This window comes from Oncorhynchus mykiss, chromosome 6 (genome assembly GCF_013265735.2).
Source record: "Oncorhynchus mykiss isolate Arlee chromosome 6, USDA_OmykA_1.1, whole genome shotgun sequence".
NCBI lineage: Eukaryota > Metazoa > Chordata > Actinopteri > Salmoniformes > Salmonidae > Oncorhynchus > Oncorhynchus mykiss.
The window spans coordinates 86,945,515-86,967,352 of record NC_048570.1 but is presented as its reverse complement, the minus strand read 5'-3'; the positions used below and the strand labels follow the sequence as shown (position 1 = coordinate 86,967,352).

The window sequence follows — 21,838 nt, the reverse complement described above, 5'->3', positions numbered from 1 at the left end:
GTCTCTTTGACACGATGAGGAGATACCTGGCTGGCATCAAGGTCAAAGTTCATCAGAGAGACAGTGTTGTCCTGTTGGCCCTTTTCATACTCAACCAGCCCATCTTCTTCAAAGGACATTATAGAGACACATTCCTCCTCCTTCTTCTTTATAACCAATTGCTGTATTTCTACATCTTTATTCAATCTCAGATGAAATGACACAATGTCATATAAAAGGCTGGATCTTACATGTGTTTTTGATACAGGAATTGCCCTTGGATCAGGAAGTTTGAAGACTTTTGTTATCAAGTCAGGTCTTTGCAGTCTGGACTTCCCCATCAAGTACTTTACTTTCACCATAGTCCGAATTGCGAATTCATGCCGTTGATCATTTTGCAAACCAAGATCAAAGTTGTAATCTAAAATATCACAGATGACATGTGCGTGAGATCGATTCATCTCTTTGGCAAAATGTGAAACCCCAGTCATTACCCCATTAGACAGTAGACCTGTGTTAAGTTTCTGTTTTGCTCCAGATCCAACATGGAAATCTACACCTATTTTCTTGCAGTTGGGGTATGGGTCCTCAACCTTCCCTCCAGCGGATGGCTGCCTTAATTCAGTTATTTTTGAGTCATTTACTGAGCAGATGTCGTTGGCTATCGTCTGATATTTCACTTCCTTTATGTTATTTGCTTTTTGTATCCTGTTAGACACTAATTTTCCTTGACCTGCCTTTTTACGCCTGACATTTCTTTCAGATTTCCCAGGTAGAGCAGCTGTTTTTGTCACTGTGGAGACCATTACAGATTGGTTCATAACACGTCTGTGCACTGCTTCAGCATAACACTCTATTACATCGTCTCTGTGTTGATAGTCTCCATCTTAATAGCCTGAAGAGATATGAAGTCCAGATCAGTCTCTTCCTTTATGCAGCGGTCAGCAGATCCATTCTCATGGCCAAGTATTTCAGTCTCATCAGAAAACTGTGTTCAGTCTCAGTAAAGACGCTCTCTGTCTTAACACACTGAGAAACTTGTCTGGCTCTTTCAAATTGGTCTTTCTTCTTCTTTCTTATCTTCCTTGCTGTGAAACTTTCTCTTTTTCCTCATTAAATCTAGTCGTCTTCTTTTTGTTACTTCTTTAAGTCTCTGATCTTTTGACACAGCTGATGCCCGAGTGACCTCCATGTCACCTGAAATTATTGCATATTTCCTTTTTTTGGGAGGCACAATTGTTCAAGTTTCTTGTAACAATTCATGTTTTTCTTTACTTAACATGCCTTTCAAATTTGGCCTTGTTTTCTTTTTGACTAATCGTAAGTTGAGGATGATATTTTTAATAAGATCTTTATCCTTTTGCAAATCAATATAAAAATTGTACTCAAGGATATCATTGATAATCTGCCTGTAAGTTCCATACACATTTTTGGCAAAATTGCCCACTTCAATCATTGCACCTTTGGTCAGGGAGTCTCAATTTTGGAGCAACTCCTGGCCTGCATCCTGCCACCTTCTTCACCATTCCCCTCTGAGGATGCATTGTAACCTACACCTGGACCATCAGACACTGTCACATTGTATATTGTGACAGTGTGACCAACATGAATAAAAGGGGAGATACAGGAGTGCCCGGAATCGATCCCACACAGGCAGGGGGACCATATGAATGTCCAATTATGGTAATTTATCACGAAGTAGTTTGTGTTGTGAACTACTACTCCTGAAGTCAACTTTGTTTTTTCTAAAGGGTAGATTTAGTGCAGTTTAACTTATTTTAGTGTTTAGTAATTGGTAGCTTGGTAAACTATATTTTCAGAGTAATTTCCCCAACCCTGCAGTGCCAGAGATGATAGAAACAGAAGTCCTTCATAATCTAGCTACTGGTAAAGCTTTTTGAAACAGAGCTCAAAAATACCCCGTTCTAGCGTAACCATGGCAACAGCCTCCTGCGCTGTCAAGATGGCGGACGAAGAAAACACACTAACTGTGAGGATAATTTACTTGCTATGAATTGGAATTACAATGGTAAACCGAATAAAATCTGCACTGTTTTGGATATAACTAGCTGGGATGTTTGTTGTTAGCAGTGTAATATGTCTAGAAACGTCTTGCTTAGCATTCTCCAGCTCTAGCTAGCTGAAAACATAGCAGCTAGCTAACGACTAGCTTGTTAATGCTAATAAAGTCATTACAGCAGTAATTGTTGACGTTACAGCTCCGTATGGGGCCATGGCTAAAAAAGGGATCCATCTTTTGTCAAATTAACGTCAAAAGTTGGAAGGTTTTGCATTTTAACTAACCCTAACCCCTTACCTAATCTTAACCTAATTATCACAACATGCTACATTAACAGGTTTTGTTTAGCTCGATAATTAGCTAAACTCACGAAATCAAGGAGTATGCCTTTATTCCATCTGTCGATAATTAGTGTACATTCAATTCAAATAGTTCAATGATTTATCTTGCGTTCTTAATGACGACCAATATTACTGGACGCCACAAGCAGATGTGAAGTCGTCATTGCTAGTCGGCGACACGTTGTTATTGTTGGACAGCAAACATGGCGGATGAAAGTGTTGCTGGAGCCAGCCTTATTAAGGTACTTTCGTTACTGCATTTGGTAAATAATGCTGTAGTGAAATTGCAATAGAGCATGCCGAGTCTACTTTCTAGTTGTCAGAATAATTTCACTCAAAATATACGCCTGAGCAGACAACGGTATGACGTTGAACGACAGCACAGACGACGACGGTTTTTGCGTTTACGCGCTACAACCACTATATGTACTGACGAAAGAAGCAGCAATCGAGGATGCAACATGCTTTCGAGGTGTGTGGGAGCGGGGTCCAAGACCCGGTGAAGATGTTTGCAGTATGATGTTGGATGATTTTGACGACGATCAAAGGCGCAAACAGTTCCGCATGACTCAGACCACATTTGAACACCTTGCACAGTTAGTAGAGTCTGGGAACTAAACAAACCACCAATGTCTGAAACACAATTGAATACCGTCGAAGGTTTGCTCTATTTTTGGTGGTGGTGTGCAACACCAAGCGAGCACCAGATTATTTAAAGTTTATTTGGAGGCGGTGTTTCCACTGTTTGCATCATTCTACGACAGGTGACTGCACCTGTCGTGAAGACAAGTACAACCGCTTTATTTCGCTACCCGGTGGTAAAGACATCCTAGCCACCATCTGTGGGTTTAAGCAGCTTGGGTATCCGCAATGTGCTGGTGACCATGGTTGAGACACACATCCCCATCACTGCCTCAAAATAATATCCAAAGGACTACTTGAACAGCAAAGGGCAGCATTATTCTGTGTTACAGGCCGTTGCTGATCACAACCTCAGGTAAGTGTTCTGCTGCTCATATAATTTCTGTTTTGACAAACAAATAGAGGCCATGTTACCACTTGGTGATATAAGACACATTTGAGCAGTTTGTCTTTTTCTAGCTTCACTGATGTCTATATGGGGTGTCTAGATTGCACAGGGGGTGAGAGTATTGGCCAACTCTGATCATTTCAGACTGGCAGGGGGGGCGCATCTTTTTCCCCAGGAAGTATGTGATTAAACTCTTAAAATCTGATTTTGCTTCAGTTATAGAGAATAAGCACATAACTAAAAACCTCTGCAAGCATAGTAATGACCTATTTACTGCATGTATACAATTGTTTCTGAATCTACAATTATTCTCCTTTTCCACAGAGTTCAGCGATTGTCATTGGTGTAGAGATGCCAGTTCATCCGGTAGGAGACCCAGCGTACCCACTGAAGAGGTGGTTAATGACAGGCTTTTCCCAGGTCACATCTCTGAATAACCACCAGCAGAAGTTTAATGACCACCTGAGTTCTGCCAGGGTGGCTATTGACTACGTCTTAGGATGCTTGAAGGGACGTTTGGTGAAGTGCATCAACATTGACGTTAAGTTGACGACAGACACTGTAACGCCGTGTTGCATACTGCACAATGTGTGCGAACTGAAGAAAGAATTGTTTCTGGCATGAATGAAACATTGGCCAAGATCAGTTGTAGAAAGAACAGTTTCTGGCTGAATGGAACCGGAACATCATTGGCCAGGATCATCAGCAGACAGAGGCTAAGCTCACAGATCAAGACCATAGTTTACTACAAGGGCCAGTGGAGGACAATGTTGCTACTGTACGGGATGCAATTAGGGCCTCTTTACATGACACCATCATAACCGTGCACTGATGTTTTAGCCTTGTGGTGCAAGTTGTTTGTGATTAGTGCCAAGTACCGCGGTGCTCAAGTTGTGGCTATGCAAAAAAACAAACAAAAAAAAACATTTTGTAACAATGTGAATTTGCAGTGCAACATTTTAAAAAATTGTTTTTGTTTGAATGATATTTCCTTTTGCACAAGATGTTTTCAAGATGTTCGTGAATGTTATGTTAGACTTTGTATTTGTAAAAAAAAAAAATCACGTGAACGTTATGTTACATTACTTTATACTTTTAAGATGTTTTTACTTGAACGGTTTGTTCTTGGAAGAGATCCTCAATAAAGGTGTTTTATGAACATGTGTAGAGCAAAGTCATCGCAATGCAATTTAGTCCAATCAAATCAACACTCAATGAAATGAGTAACAGATTTTAGACTTAATTGAATATTTTAAACCCACACAAAAAAACTATCTGTGATAGAAAATGTAACAAATAAACTTAGCAACAAAGCACAGACAAATCTTGCATTTGAACAAATACCAAACACAGTTTTGTATTTATTCCAGATCCCCATTGGCTGCAGCTACTCTTCTTGGGCTCCAATCACAATTACATAGAGTAGTGTGTAACAATGTGTTATTGTTACACACTACTGTTGCTGTATTATTGATTTTGTATTGTAGATATGTTAAAGTGAGTTATAAGGGAAGCGAAAGCCTCACAACAAAAGGTGGTGAAAGAGGTAATGAGTGTATTAAAGCTCCTACATAAATGGACACAGGCATGTCGTCTCTAGATCCATGCCATGCCTAGTAAAGGGCCTGCTAGCTGCATCAAACTCACTAAGTGTTCTAGTCTACCAAAAATGGCTGTATGTCACCAAAATAGTCTGATGGTCCAGGTGTAGGTTATAATGCATCCTCAGAGGGGAATGGTGAAGAAGGTGGCAGGATGCAGGCCAGGAGTTGCTCCAAAATTGAGACTCCCTGACCACATCCCAATTTGTTGCCTCATGGATCTCTCTCTTTTTCAGCTCCCAGTGGCCTCTGAGACGAAGAAACGGCAAGCTCCAAAAGGTAAATGTCTAATAACTTAACAGTGACTCTACAGTTTTCCATTGAAATGTCACATACACCTGTGTTTTAACATGGAGGGCATTAGTTATACAGAATAAACACACATTATTCTATAGGCCTATTTATTAAGGGGAAATGGTTTGGCTAACTGACAGCATTTACTAAGGTCACCCTAGTCTAAATTACTCTTGACATCCAGGTGCCCTCCCGCAATTAAAAAATGCCCCGGCATAACAGCATCTGTACGTAATAGAACGTCTGTTTGACAGAGGAACTACGTCACTGCCTACCAGTGGAGACTGCTGAGCGGAGGATGGCTCAAAATATTAGCTGGAATACAGTCATTGGAATGGCATCAAACACATAGAAACTACTTGTTTGATGTCTTTAATAGCATTCCATTGACTCCATTCCAGACATTATTATGAGCCGTCCTCCCCTCAGCAGCATCCGCTGCTGCCTAGTCACTGCCTTTTCCGCTTGAATAAAATACAAAATAGTAGCTAGCAAGGTGAAGATCACGTAGGTTATTTTTTATGAGTGCATTTCGCAAGTGGCTAGTCTGCATTAACTACTTTAACTAAAACCACTAAATGTTTTGCATGCACTTTGGTTTCGAATCACGACATTCTGGCATGTCTTCTTTGTGATCTGTGAAGAGTACCCACCGCGGAGCAATTTTTTTCCCGTTATCGTAGTTGCCAAAACAGTCCGTCATTTAAACCTGACCCTCAGTGTTGCATAGGGACGAGACTAAGTCAAAATGCCAGAATTGAATTAATGCTCGCTGCAGTGTGTTACAGACTTTAAACATATATTTTATTTGACTAAAGAGGGCGCCCTTACCCTTTTTCTAATGTTTAAGCTGACAAACTTGCAACCATATTCCAGAACACAGTAAAAAATATATAGGCCTAGCATTCGTATAGAATAGCTTGTAGATATTGTTTTCATCCATCCCACAGAAGTTGACCTTTTAATAAAACGTTTAAAAGGCCATGATATCACCCTTAGGCCCCCTCATACATCACCCACTGTATTTTGTGTGCCAACTCATATTGTTGTGCAGCCCACTACAGAAGTCATGTTATTGATACAAAACAATTGTAGGAGAAACACTAACGCACAGTTCTTCCACTTGACCTCAATTTCCAAAGAGGTGACAAGTTGAAGAGTGAACTTGATCCTCTTCAGGGGTCTTTTAATCTCGGCAGGCTTTTCTTCAAGCATTCTGCTCCAACTTATCCTCTTTGCTCAGCTGGACTTTTTTGTTGTTGTAGCTAACAGAATAATACAAAGCTGTCTCCTCTCTCTACACATTACCGAGATCATGCATACAATGAGAGGATTTTTGTTGTGGGGATGAAACCTTTTCGCTGGCTATATTTGGACGGTTCCATGCTGGGTTCCTCTTCCTATTGCTGCTTCTCTCTTTATTGTCCCATGAAGACATGTCACAGACGAACCCCCCCCCCCCCCCCTCCTCCCTCCTCAAAATCTGCCCAGCTTTAGTAAGAGTGGACTTAAAGTGCCACAGGGCTGCAGCTGAAACCCAGAGACAAGAATATTATTGCTGTCTCGGCAGGAGCCAAAGCGGATTAAGCCCACAAATAAGGCCACTCCAAATCTGATGCGGCAAATATGAGAGGGGAGATGCCGTCTCCATGCACTGCAGTCTACCACTCAGCGAACAGGGGGAAAGGGAAGGCTTTCTCTGTGGGGTTAGAGTGGGCTTCCAGTCGAGGTTCTTGCTGTGAGACACTGGAGCTCCGACTTAACAATTGGCGAGATAAAACAGAGGGGAGCTTTTGTGTAAATCACTGTTTTTTCCACAGGCACTAACCTAACAACATCCACCCAATACCCTGTAGTGTAGTCTCAGGCAGCTTCATTTCATATAGCCAGTGTCCTATTGCTGCCTCACAGGTAGGTACAAGATAACAGGATTACTGAAATCAAAGAAGTCACTCTATTTGGAATTACAATGGCAGCTATCTTGAATACAATTGTGTTCTGCTAGAGGAAAGGTTTCCAGTACTGTTATACAGAACAGAAGCATGGTTGGCATGGCCATCTTAGCTCACCAAATATATCCTACTGTATTGAATTTCATGTTCCCCATTGTCTGTCTGTCTGTAGCATGTGCTCTTTCTCATTCCTGTCAGGAGCACTGAGCTTGTTAAAGACATGGTTGCCTGGGCAACAAGGATAATATCTTAAAGGCAGAGGCTTAATAAAACAACATCATTGTCTGTAACTAACAATTAGCAGTACTATAACTATTATCTAACTTACTTATTATGTCTGAGGAAAGTAGCCCGAAGGGTTTTTGTTGGAAAATGTTGCATCAGTCCTTGTCTTATTAAAGACATGCAGAGCATCGTAGTTTCAGGTAATAAAAGGACCATCACTTTTAAAGAGATAGTCTCTTCTGAATTATCATTGAAAATGCTATAAATATTTCTTAATTTAAATACATATCTTATTGATATTTCTATATTTCTTTCTTTTAACTTTTTTGTATTATTGTTTTGTATTGCTAGGTATTACAGCACTGTTGTAGCTAGAAACACAAGCATTTCCCTGCACCTGCGATAACATCTGCAAATCTGTGTACACAACCAATAAACTTTGATTTGAGATAGTATAACATGAAATGGCCATTCACTGGCAGCATGACTCAACTCATATACAGTAATGTCAGCTTCAGTTGTTCTGAGAGGTCAGAATGAGACCGTTTTTTCTGTACTTGATTTCTGACCACGTCATGGATAGTTCTATTAAATATATTCTTATCAGTGCGGGTCAACAAGGGCCTTAAATGAGAAAGGGTGGAGGGGTTTGTTTGGTATCGGGCCAATATGCCGTCTCCTCATCACCCCTGAATGTCTACTCTGCCTCTCCTCCTCAGCTCCGGAACTTCCCATTCTGGAGAGGAGGAACTGGCTCATCCACCTGCACTACATCCGCAAAGACTATGAGACCTGCAAGGTAGGCCCCCCCCCTGCCGCGCTGTCTCTCCCGGTGGTCTGGTCCAGTCCCTGACTGTCATTCATTCCCCCTTGTTTAATGTGCATTGGTGTCACACTGACCTTTCTGTCAGCCTAGACAGCATGCAAATAATGAATGAAGGCATCAAGGGCTCCCTCCCCCTCACTTTGTCTTAGTGTCTTCTGCTGAGAAGATAGTGATGTAATCTTCTGTTTCAAGCTGTGTTCCGTCTGGAAATGTGAAAATGCTACTAGCGCATGCTATTTTTCTCCTACCCTGCATGCGTAGTTAAATAAATAAAATAATGAATGAACCCACTACACAATCTCAGAAGTACAGTTTTGTAATAACAGCTGTTATAACACTTGTTGTGGGTGAAAATGGGAATGAACCAAGCATGTTGGTTTACTACAGGTAACTGCCAAAATAAAGGAAACACTTAAGTAAATGAGAGATACAAAGTATATTGAAATGGGTGATTCCACACAGGAGTGGTTCCTGAGTTAATTAAGCAATTAACATCTCATCATGCTTAGGGTCATGTATAAAATGTTTTGGCTACCATGGCCATGCCCCCATAGGATGACAATGGCCCCATCCACAGGGAACGAGTGTTCACTGAATGGTTTGATGAGCATGAAAACTATGGAAACCATATACCATGGCCATCTCAGTCACCAGATCTCAACCTAATTGAACACTTACACTTATTGGAGATTCTGGAGCGGCGCCTGAGACAGCATTTCCACCATCAACAAAACACCAAATTATGGAATTTCTTGTGGAAGAATGGTGTCGCATCCCTCCAATAGAGTTCCAGACAATTCTAGAATATATGCCAAGGTGCATTGAAGCTGTTCTGGCTCGGGTTGGCCTAACGCCCTATTAAATCAAATCACATTTTATTGGTCACTTACACATGGTTAGCAGATGTTAATGCGAGTGTAGCGAAATGCTTGTGCTTCTAGTTACGACTGTGCAGTAATATCTAACAAGTAATCTAACAATTTCACAACAACTACCAAGTGTAATGGAATGAATAAGAATATGTACATATAAATATATGGATGAGCAATGGCTGAACGGCATAGGCAAGTTGCAGTAGATGGTATAGAGTACAGTAAAAACAAAAGGGATGAGTAATGTAGGGTATGTAAACATTATATAAAGTGGCATTGCTTAAAGTGACTAGTGATACATTTATTACATCCAATTTTTTATTATTAAAGTGGCTAGAGATTTGAGTCAGTATGTTGGCAGCAGCCACTCAATGTTAGTGGTGGCTGTTTAACAGTCTGATGGCCTTGAGATAGAAGCTGTTTTTCAGTCTCCCAGCTATGATGCACCTGTACTGACCTCGCCTTCTGGATGATAGTGGGGTGAACAGGCAGTGGCTCGGGTGGTTGTTCTCCTCTTTTTGACCTTCCTGTGACATCAGGTGGTGTAGGTGTCCTGGAGGGCAGGTAGTTTGCCCCCAGGGATGCATTGTGAAGACCTCACTACCCTCTGGAGAGCCTTACGGTTGTGGGCGGAGCAGTTGCCATACCAGGCGATGATGCAGCCCGAAAGGATGCTCTCAATTGTGCATCTGTAAAAGTTTGTGTGTTTTTGGTGACAAGCCACATTTCTTCAGTCTCCTGAGGTTGAAGAGGTGCTGTTGAGCCTTCTTCACCACGCTGTCTGTGTGGGTGGACCATTTCAGTTTGTCCCTGATGTTTACGCCGAGGAACTTAACTTTCCACCTTCTCCACTACTGTACCGTCGATGTGGATAGGGGGGTGTTCCCTCTGCTGTTTCCTGAAGTCCACAATCATCTCCTTTGTTTTGTTGACGTTGAGTGTGAGGTTATTTTCCTGGCACAACACTCCGAGGGCCCTCACCTCCTCCCTGTAGTGCGTCTCGTCGTTGTTGGTAATCAAGCCTACCACTGTAGTGTCGTCTGCAAACTTGATGATTGAGTTAGAGGCGTGCATGGCCACGCTGTCATGGGTGAACAGGGAGTACAGGAGAGGGCTGAGAACGGACCCTTGTGAGGTCCCAGTGTTGAGGATCAGCGGGGTGGAGATGTTGTTTCCTATCCTCACCACCTGGGGGCGGCCCGTCAGAAAGTCCAGGACCCAGTTGCACAGGGCGGGGTCGAGACCCAGGGTCTCAAGCTTAATGACGAGTTTGGAGGGTACTATGGTGTTAAATGCTGAGCTGTAATCAATGAACATAGGTATTACATAGGTATTCCTCTTGTCCAGATGGGTTAGGGCAGTGGGCAGTGTGATTGCGTCGTCTGTGGACCTATTCGGGCGGTAAGCAAATTAGATTGGGTCTAGGGTGTCAGGTAGGGTGGAGTGATATGATCCTTGACTAGTCTCTGAAAGCACTTCATGATGACGGAAGTGAGTGCTACGGGGCTATAGTCGTTTAGCTCAGTTACCTTAGCCTTCTTGGGAACAGGAACAAGGGTGGCCCTCTTGAAACATATGGGAACAGCAAACTGGGATAGGACGTGGCTAGGGATGCCGTCTGGGCCGGCAGCCTTGCGAGGGTTAACACGTTTAAATGTTTTACTCACGTTGGCTGCGGTGAAGGAGAGCCCGCAGGTTTTGGTAACAGGCCGTGTCAGTGGCACCGTATTGTCCTCAAAGCGAGCAAAGACACTTTAAAAGGTATTTTTGACATTATTTTGCCAGTTACCTGTATGTCTGTCTTAGTTGTCATAGGAATGCTTTATCTGTCAATCACAAAACTGCGTGTAGCCAATGTATTAGTCTTCCTTGCCAGACTCATGGCACTCCACCCCAGTGTGTTGGCGATAGCGGCTGTGGGAAGAGAAAGAAAATTAGGAAATTCTGTCCATATTCAGTTCTTGCAATATTCTTGTAACATCAGTTTGGAGCAGAGATCATGTTCGTTGTTTCCCAAAGGCAATGATCAAAGAGCAGCTACAGGAGACCCAGGGAATGTGTGAATATGCCATATACGTACAAGGTAAGAAGCCATACTACATAACGTTCCACATCCCTCATCATGTGTTCATCACGTTCAAACGGTTTATCCCAACCACAACAGAGCTCTAGTCTATTCCAGTCAAAACCAAGCGTTAGATGTAACATTTCCTCCCCCAAAAAAGGCTTCTACCCCCTACTGTGCCTTAGAATTTAATGTGTCGGTTTAACGCCTTTTCATGCTAACATAAAAGCCTGTTTTCTTGCAATGAAGCGCTAATCTTGCGTCTGGAGGGGCAGATCCAGCCATCCCTGGAGCTGTTCCAAAGTTGTGCCATCCTCAATCCCACCAGCCCCGACAACCTCAAACAAGTGGCTCGATCGCTGTGAGTAGAGAGTACCCCTGCCTCAGCCCTGAGCCTGCCTGGGGGGAGACACTGCTGTTGATCAGATCACTCTACAGGCCCAGGCCAGGAAAAGGTCATACAGAATATAATAATGATATAAGATTGTGTTAGTGCAGGGTTCCTTACAAGATCAAAGTAGTTTATATGGTATGAGGGATGGGAACTGTTCGGCATCCGCCTTGGTGATGCACGTCTACCATTTTGCAGCAGAATACCCACCGGGCATTAGCTGATTTAGATGTTGAATTTAGGGTTACTCTGTGCGTGTACTTCCATTTATAGTTGTTTATGCATCTGTTTTTCCTTCAGTTTTCTGTTGGGGAAACACAAGGCAGCCATTGAGGTTTATCAGGAAGCTGGGAAGCTCAATGAGAAAGACTGGGTAAGAGAAAAGATTGTGGTTTCCTCTACTCAGTAGAGTTGCTTATCTTTGGCCTGTACCTGTAACCATTGTAAGATTTATCCATCAGCATTGCTCTTCCTGGATTTACACACTGCTTCTCAGCTATAGGGTTTAAGAGTGGAACAATGAACTATATGCATAGTCAGCCATTTTCATTTGTGTTGTAGCTCCATATAGCCACTCTGATATTTTTCTCCAGGAGATCAACCATAATCTGGGTGTATGCTATTCCTTCATAAAAGACTTCCAAAATGTAAGTATGAGCTGGATTTTCACACACTGTTCATAAGGAAGGAATTAGACTAAAGGGTTATTTTATCATTCAAATGTCAATATGAAATGGCGTCTCAGCCAGTGTACAAGTATTTGACGGTGGATGATGGAGTAGAGATACTGTATCTGTTGTATTCCAGTCTGAAGAGCAGTTGAATGCAGCCCTGCAGTTGAAAAAACACGACAGGACATTCATGACACTGGGAAAGGTCCACTTGTTGGCGGGAGACACGGACAAAGCCATCGAAGTGTACAAGAGTGCAGTGGAGTACGTTTGGATGTAGAGATTGTTAAAAGTTCAAACAAACTGTTCTAAAAGTTGGGAAACATTGCACCACTTCTAATATGCCCTAGAAAATATCCTAAGGGACATTTTTTTTTTTTTTTTTAAGAATTGTGAATAGGTGACATTTACGGAGAACATTCAGTGTAATTAAGTTTTGTTTAAAAGAAGTTCATCCTCATGGAAGAAAATGTTGGTTTGTTGAAAGGTTGCTTTGTTATTAAAAACCCAATGTGTTAGTTTTTAATACTAGAGGAACAACTTTCACTGAACTTACATTATTCAAAAAACTGGAAGCACTAAAGCCTTCATTAGGGAAGAGTTTTTTAATAATAGAGCGATGATAATATATACGAGTTTTAGACAACCTTTTCACAGTAATGATTATGCAGCAGAAGGGTAATTTTCCCTACATAGCTATTAATGATGTTCATTTAAGATGGAATAAAAGAGGAGTAAAAAAATCCCTAAAGACGAAGAAAACATGCTGTGCTTTGAACAGTGGGATCTGTTCCTGGTTGTAATCACACTAGTTTAACATTTTCTACTCTAAAATTGTTGATTTCAATCGTCTAAACAACTGAATCAGGCTCACTTATCATCTCTGACTGAAGGCCACTCGTGGCCTTGTTCAACGTACTGTACAAGTCCAAATCTATTTCAATACCCTCACTAGCATATTACTTAGAACGAAGCAATACATTTGTTTGTGCATCCATACTAGCAAATGGTATTTTCGTAAGAGTAAGTCAGTATGGATATTAGTATGGATATAGGATCAAAGCCCAAGTATCCATTAAATAATCGTCCTATCCAGGGCAGCGGAGGAAATAAGGTACTGGCAAAGGTCAGTGTATAAATGGGGTCGCCTTTCCGTGTTCATTATTACTACTGCCTATTGGGTAAATGAATTAATCAAGTTGCCCAGCTACTCGGTTTGCTTTTAATTAGACTAACCACTGTGAGCCTTAATTCAACCTCACCCCTCCTCTCAAGGCTCCTTCTTTAAGTCTTTTCTTCCCCCCCAGTCATAATTAATACTCTGCAATTATGCTGAAACGAACCCATTAAATAATCAGCAAATTCCAAGCTCCGTTCTTCCATTTGCATTAGGCAAAGTGTAGATAGACATTATTATGTGTAATTGCAGGCGTGAAGGTGATATTAGAGGTGTCTTTCCCTCCGTGTAGGTTCTCTCCAGAGAATGCCGAGTTGCTGACCACTCTGGGGCTCCTGTATCTGCAGGTGGGTCTGCAATCAACTCTGAACACACTCTTAGGAGTGGAATGTTTTTTTTTTTATTATGTTGTGTCCCAAAAAAATGTACATTTAATTTTTCCAGAATGGTGATGTTTGTTCGCACTGATTGTTGATAATCTTTCACAGTTGGGAAAATACCAAAAAGCATTTGAACATCTCGGGAATGCACTTACTTATGACCCTAATAACTATAAGGTAAGTGGCCACCATTTTATAAGCTTGTTTTGTTTTTTATAAACCCCTGACACCAATGTACTGTATAACTGCAACATTGAATCTGATGTACTGTATGTGTATAATGTACTGTAGGGTTCCCCAACTGGCGACACAAATCCATTTTATTTGGCCGCCCAAGTTTTCTGAGTAAAAAATGTCTTTCCCCAAAAAATGTATACACATATATATATATATATATATATATATATATATAAGGCACACCTTTTAATTGAAATGTATTCCAGGTGACTACCTCATGAAGCTGGTTGAGAGAATGCCCAGAGTGTGCAAAGCTGTCAAGGCAAAGGGTGGCTACTTTGAAGAATCTAAAATGTTTATTCGTTTAACACTTTTTGTGTTATTTCATAGTGTTGATGTCTTCACTATTATTCTACAATGTAGAAAATCGTAAAAATAAAGAAAAACCCTTGAATGAGTAGGTGTCCAAACTTTTGACTGGTACTGTAGTTGATGATCCCTGCAGCTGAATCTAGTTGGTGATCCCTGCAGCTGAATCTAGTTGGTGATCCCTGCAGCTGAATCTAGTTGGTGATCCCTGCAGCTAAATCTAGTTGGTGATCCCTGCAGCTAAATCTAGTTGGTGATCCCTGCAGCTGAATCTAGTTGGTGATCCCTGCAGCTGAATCTAGTTGGTGATCCCTGAAGCTGAATCTAGCTGGTGATCCCTGCAGCTGAATCTAGTTGGTGATCCCTGCAGCTAAATCTAGTTGGTGATCCCTGCAGCTGAATCTAGTTGGTGATCCCTGCAGCTGAATCTAGTTGGTGATCCCTGCAGCTAAATCTAGTTGGTGATCCCTGCAGCTAAATCTAGTTGGTGATCCCTGCAGCTGAATCTAGTTGGTGATCCCTACAGCTGAATCTAGTTAGTGATCCCTGCAGCTGAATCTAGTTGGTGATCCCTGCAGCTGAATCTAGTTGGTGATCCCTGCAGCTGAATCTAGTTGGTGATCCCTGCAGCTAAATTTAGTTGGTGATCCCTGCAGCTGAATCTAGTTGGTGATCCCTGCAGCTGAATCTAGTTGGTGATCCCTGCAGCTGAATCTAGTTGGTGATCCCTGCAACTGAATCTAACTGGTGATCCCTGCAACTGAATCTAACTGGTGATCCCTGCAGCTGAATCTAGCTGGTGATCCCTGATGTACAGCATGTCAGTTATGTGTATGTGTCCCTACTAGGCCATCCTGGCAGCAGGCAGTATGATGCAGACCCATGGGGACTTTGATGTGGCCATGAACAAGTACCGCGTGGCAGCGTGCATGGTCCCCGAGAGCCCCCCGCTCTGGAACAACATCGGCATGTGCTTCTTTGGCAAGAAGAAATATGTAGCAGTGCGTATTCTCATATTTCATGTACTGTACATATAAAATGGTGTCAAGGAGAGATGTATGTCATATGATAGATCAAATATGACAGACGTCATATCTTTCCATGGCATCAAAGGCGGCATACTAAAACTACAGTACACTACAGTACCTCAAATGACATTTTAAGGACAGTTGTTGTTTTGTTGTCTAGCCATGTTAAACCCCTCTCCTTTCCCGTGTCCTTTCTGTGTGAACCAGGCCATCAGCTGCTTGAAGCGGGCCCACTACCTGTCTCCGTTTGACTGGAAGGTACTGTACAACCTGGGCCTGGTGCACCTCACCATGCAGCAGTATGCCTCTGCCTTCCACTTCCTCAGCGCTGCCACCAACCTGCAGCCCCACCTGGGAGAACTCTACATGCTACTAGCAGGTAACACTAGGCTGGCCTGGGAGAACTCTACATGCTACTAGCAGGTAACACTAGCCTGGCCTGGGAGAACTCTACATGCTACTAGCAGGTAACACTAGCCTGGCCTGGGAGAACTCTACATGCTACTAGCAGGTAACACTAGCCTGGCCTGGGAGAACTCTACATGCTACTAGCAGGTAACACTAGCCTGGCCTGGGAGAACTCTACATGCTACTAGCAGGTAACACTAGCCTGGCCTGGGAGAACTCTACATGCTACTAGCAGGTAACACTAGCCTGGCCCTGCCTTCTCCCATCTATATTGGCTTTATGTGCCACTTTCCCCAGATACAGATACAGCCTAGTCCTTTAAGTCCAAGACCAGGCTAAATCTGTGCCTAGGGCATTATGAGTACTATGTAACTTGCAACCTTAAATACTTGGTTCAAGGTACCACATTGCATTCCCTTATATTTACCCTGGAATAGTGTTAATGTAATGGGATCTGTTTTATAATGTGTTTATGGATGTTTACAGGTTTCTATAGGTTTTATAGGTTTAGTTTTTGTAGTTCCCACTGAACTGACCACTCTCCTCTTTCAGTTGCACTGACCAATCTGGAGGACGTGGACAATGCCAGGAGATCCTATGAACAAGCTGTGGCTTTAGACCAGTAAGTTCCTCCCAATCGAACTTCCAAATAGTTTGATTTTTTGTCCTGAGTCAATCCACGTAGTTCAAGTTGTGTTGAATGTAATTCATTTAAAATGAGACTGAGATATGATATTTCCACGAGCAGCTCCGCAGGCCGAGGGGGAGGAGCAGAATCTGTGGATTGGTGTCAAACACATGGTTTCCAGGTGTTTAATGCCATTCCATTTGCGCCGTTCCGGACATTATTATGTGCCATCCTCCCCTCAGCAGCCTCCTGTGATCAGAGTACCTCACACTTTAATGCTCTTAGTTGTTGCAGACATCAACCCAATATTGCTGTTTACTTTGTACATCGCTGACTCTACCTTTGATTACTGATCTACCTGTCTATCTCAAGTCCATCTGTTTTGACTGGCTCCATGTTCCTCCCAGGTCCAACCCTCTGGTCAACCTGAACTTTGCCATTCTGCTGTACAACCACGGGGACAAGAAGGGAGCCCTGCAACAGTACCAGGAGATGGAAAGGAAAGTCAACATACTGAAGGACAGCAACACTGAGTTTGACCCTGAGGTACAATACAGTAGCTTCCTCTCTATACTCTGTCTGACATGGCACATACAGTGTAGGTCAAACACAGGAGGTTGGTGGCACCTTAATCGGGGAGAACGGGCTTGTGGCATTGACTGGAGTGGAATAAGTTGAATGGTTTGATGCCATTCCATTTGCTCTGTTTCTGGCCATTAATATGAGCCGTCCTCCCTTCAGCGGCTTCTTGTGAGCTCAAACTACTGATGGAAGAGAGAAACGTTTACCATTGTTGCATTAACGTGACGTTGATGTTAATATGACGCATTTAATGTAATAAAGGAAGGTCAGTATATAATACAGTATGGTATTATATGTAATAATGTAATAATGTAATGTAATACAGTATGGTCAGTATATTGTACCACATTCTCACGTCGGCTTAATAATATCAACAACAATAAATGCCCTCTTCAATTTCTTGACTTTTCCAAATACAGCCATTTTGTTTCCTTAGCTAATGGACATGGCTCAGAAGATGGCCGCTGCCTTGCAGGTGGGAGAGAGCCTGGAGTGGACCAAGCCGGTCAAAGACCCCAAGTCTAAGCAGCGCTCAGCTGGGGCCCCCAGTAAAACTCCTGGCAGCTCCCAGCAGCCCCTAGGCACCAACCAGGCCCTGGAGCAGGCCATGTCCTCCGCCGCAGGCTACAACAAGAGCATCTCACTCCCCACAGGTAACACATCACACCATCCTTAGATTTTTGTATGCATTTTCCGTGATAGTTGGGTAAACGCTCGCTTAACATAGTGTTTACCCTCCACTACACTACTGGTAATTAACTAGGGTACATGAATGAGATAGAGACGTGTCAAGTTAACATAATAATATGATCTTGTCAGTAGACTGTTAACTTGAATCACACCTCATTAACTCTTTACAAAAGACTGCGTATACTTAGTTACATTTTCAATATCTAATACCTGTCTCTCAGGAGTGTCCCCCCACAGCCAGCCCACGCCCCCTTCCCTGGCCTTGGAGGAGGAGCCTGATGTGGAGACCACCCCCACCCGAGCCCCTCAGCCAGAAGAGTCAGACCCCTCCACCACCATGCCCCCTCTGGCAGCCAAACCCAAAGTCAAGAAGAACAAGTTGAAGCAAGAGCTGAACTAGACTAGACGTCCCATATCTAGTCCACAGGCCTGTAGTGTATCATCACTCCCAGAATGTCACTCAGCTTATCTAGTCCACAGGCCTGTAGTGTATCATCACTCCCAGAATGTCACTCAGCTTATCTAGTCCACAGGCCGGTAGTGTATCATCACTCCCAGAATGTCACTCAGCTTATCTAGTCCACAGGCCTGTAGTGTATCATCACTCCCAGAATGTCACTCAGCTTATCTAGTCCACAGGCCTGTAGTGTATCATCACTCCCAGAATGTCACTCAGCTTATCTAGTCCACAGGCCGGTAGTGTATCATCACTCCCAGAATGTCACTCAGCTTATCTAGTCCACAGGCTTGTAGTGTATCATCACTCCCAGAATGTCACTCAGCTTATCTAGTCCACAGGCCTGTAGTGTATCATCACTCCCAGAATGTCACTCAGCTTATCTAGTCCACAGGCCGGTAGTGTATCATCACTCCCAGAATGTCACTCAGTTTATCTAGTCCACAGGCCTGTAGTGTATCATCACTCCCAGAATGTCACTCAGCTTATCTAGTCCACAGGCCTGTAGTGTATCATCACTCCCAGAATGTCACTCAGCTTATCTAGTCCACAGGCCGGTAGTGTATCATCACTCCCAGAATGTCACTCATCTTATCTAGTCCACAGGCCTGTAGTGTATCATCACTCCCAGAATGTCACTCAGCTTATCTAGTCCACAGGCCTGTAGTGTATCATCACTCCCAGAATGTCACTCAGCTTATCTAGTCCACAGGCCTGTAGTGTATCATCACTCCCAGAATGTCACTCAGCTTATCTAGTCCACAGGCCTGTAGTGTATCATCACTCCCAGAATGTCACTCAGCTTATCTAGTCCACAGGCCTGTAGTGTATCATCACTCCCAGAATGTCACTCAGCTTATCTAGTCCACAGGCCTGTAGTGTATCATCACTCCCAGAATGTCACTCATTTTATCTAGTCCACAGGCCTGTAGTGTATCCTCACTCGGTCTCTATCCGTTTTAGTTTTCATCAAGAATAGTTAGTCGAAGGCCACAAGGCCTTGACTAGCTTCTTGATTTAGCTTGTTACAAAGTGCTTTATGTTGCTCTTTCTTAATGGTCTTACTAACCAAGGTGAGCCAGCCTAATGACAGAGGTGTCATAATGAGTTGACTTCCTGATCATCAAAGGCCTTGACATGATCTCTTTTCAGTAGTTTCAGATACTTACTCTGTTCAACTTTCTCTATTGGGCCATGTCAAATACAGCATATGATTATTTAATTTTTTTACTTAGCCTTGGTCAGTGGCAGGTCTGGATTATCGTTTATAATGACACTAAATATACATTCCTCCATTTTAAGTAACCTATAAGATATGACAATCATGAATGAGATGTGGGAAATAAAGATTGTAGTGTTTTATACCTAATATATAGATTTATCAAGGGCCTTTTTTTTTAAACTATTGTTGAATTTTAAGATGTTTAGAAATTATGATGTTTGACAGAATAGATGTGTATTTATTGTTGCAAAATCCAAAGTGCCGTGAAGGTGATTGATAGTGTTCTGCTCTTTATTTTAGTCAGAGTAGTGTTAGGCTAAATGCGACACGGTTGGCTGGGTAAACCATGCTAGCGTGATGAGTAGCCTTGTCTGAGACTAAAGACTTGACTTAGCTCCCCAAGCTAAGGCCTAGACGTTTAGCTCAGCGGCTAACAGTTGTGGCACGCAGAAGACTTGTGTAAGTGTGTGTGAACATGCATGTAATATACAGGTAACTGACTAAATAAACGATACATCAAATTAAATGTTATTTGTCACATGCGCCGTGTAAACCTTACCGCCCTACCAACAATGCAGTTCAATAAATAGTTAAGAAAATATTGACTAAATAAACGAAAGTTTTTTTTTTTTTTTTTACATCGAATCAAAAAGTAACACAAGAAATGTACATAACAATAACGAGGCTATATACAGGGGTTACTGGTTAGTCGAGGTAATTTGTAAAGAGACTATGCATAGATAATAAACAGCGAGTAGCAGCAGTGTAAAAACAAAAGGGGAGGGTCAATGTAAATGGTCCAGGTGGCCATTTGTGTCTTGGTGTCTTAATAGGGAGTTTGGCCACCAAGACCCGACAGAACAGCTGCAATCTACCTGTGTCTGGAACCCTATCCGGGGGTTGCGAAACCATTCTTCCACGAGAAAATACATAATTTGTTGTTTTATTGGTGAAAAACGCTGTCTCGGACGCCACTACAACATTTCCCATAAGTGTTCTATTGGGTTGAGATCTGCATTTTGGCCGTTTTTCTAAAGTTATCTATCCCGATTAAATGCATAGAAGTAGAATAGAACGAGAGTCCCCATTCAGATCAATAATTTGTCCGTTCTATTCATTATTTCTATGCATTTAATCCTATCCGATAACTTTTGAAAAACGGCTCCGGTGACAGACGACCATGGCATATGTGGGTGGGGGCATTGTCATCCTATCGGGACATGGCCATAGTAGCAAAAATAATGGCATGCCCATAATTTTTATACGTGACCCTAAGCCTGATGGGATGTTAATTGCTTAATTAACTCCCCAAAAAATTATTGGTCACGTACACATGGTTAGCAGGTGTTGGCTTGTAAGGACCACACATGTGTGAAAACACCGGCTTACAATAAAGATTGGCCTATTATGAATTTGATTTGCTCACCTCGCGGCTCCTTCTGAAAAAGTGTCAAAAGAATGTTAATCGAGGAGAGTGAACGTGGATGGAATGCCGCTTGCTTACATTTTAGACGGTCCTTCTCGTGCATCATTAGGCATTAGGCAAGTGACGTTTACAGGGGTGGATCCCAAAATAAATGAAGTTGTACAATACATTTTATAGATAAAACAATAAGTAGCATATGGTTTTTAAACGTGTGCATGTTTTTCCTCATCGGACAAAACAAAAGCTAATTCAAAGGAGGTGTGGCAGATTTCAAAACTCTTCCGTGATAGGATACACATGAGTATCCTTGATGGAAGGTTTCTATCGAGGACGCGAGGACATTCTTACGTGCGTTTGCCTACTAACAAAGATGATGGATCTTCCTCTCTGCTACTAACAAATTGACACACTCCTCGACTACTTATCGGTTTCTGGGTCACGGAGGACGGTCTTTTGCTTAAACGAGAAAACCCCCTTGTATCCCGAATTTACTCAAGTGTTTCCATTATTTTGACAGTTACCTGTACATTCATTATACCTTACCTCAGACACACAGCTTCTGCAGTGTTTTGACTTGCCAGTAGGGAGCAGTGTTGGATCAGGAAGGCATACAGTATCTACACTGAGTGTACAAAACAACAGAATATTAGGAAGTTGTTCTTAATGTTTTGTACACTCAGTGTATGTCTGTCTGAATAGTACTACCTATTTACAAGGACAACTGGCATTTGCTCTGTTTTTCATCTGGTCAAGAAGTTATAGTATACTGCAGTCTAGAACCAATGTATTTTTCTGAAACAGCACAATCCTAACAAATGCCACACTTGGAATGTCTGACTGAGGAATGAGAATGTTGGCTTGTTTGACTAGGAGAGAGCTAGTATGGGAGTGTTTGGAATGAGATAGTACATGCCTGGCTCGGTAAAGGACTGTAAAATGCCAAACCTCATGGATATTGGAAAACAGTAATGAATGTAAATCATGTGTATGTATTGACAAAGGGTACCACACACACTGGCAAATTGAA

The 21,838-nt window shown here is 42.4% G+C and overlaps 1 protein-coding gene and 1 long non-coding RNA gene across 3 annotated transcripts; both read left to right on the top strand.

The window, feature by feature from the left end:
• The first annotated feature begins 1,727 nt into the window (after positions 1-1,727).
• LOC110506961 (Bardet-Biedl syndrome 4 protein) lies at positions 1,728-19,911 on the top strand. Of its 2 annotated transcripts, none has more exons than XM_036981368.1 (16): positions 1,728-1,969; positions 5,208-5,250; positions 8,162-8,241; positions 11,160-11,223; positions 11,455-11,566; positions 11,897-11,969; positions 12,190-12,243; positions 12,404-12,531; positions 13,737-13,791; positions 13,933-14,001; positions 15,219-15,371; positions 15,606-15,777; positions 16,359-16,428; positions 16,842-16,980; positions 17,453-17,669; positions 17,928-19,911. In XM_036981368.1, exons 1-16 carry the CDS (start codon positions 1,916-1,918, stop codon positions 18,104-18,106), a joined length of 1,662 nt encoding a protein of 553 aa, XP_036837263.1. In that variant the 5' UTR covers positions 1,728-1,915; the 3' UTR covers positions 18,107-19,911. The 2 variants fall into 2 exon arrangements, with proteins under 2 accessions (XP_036837263.1, XP_036837264.1); XM_036981369.1 differs by having other exon boundaries at positions 1,925-2,008.
• On the top strand, positions 2,026-4,275 carry LOC110506962. Its single transcript, XR_002471074.2, has 2 exons — positions 2,026-3,337; positions 3,695-4,275. It is a non-coding gene; the product is annotated as an uncharacterized LOC110506962 (long non-coding RNA).
• Positions 19,912-21,838: the final 1,927 nt, after the last annotated feature.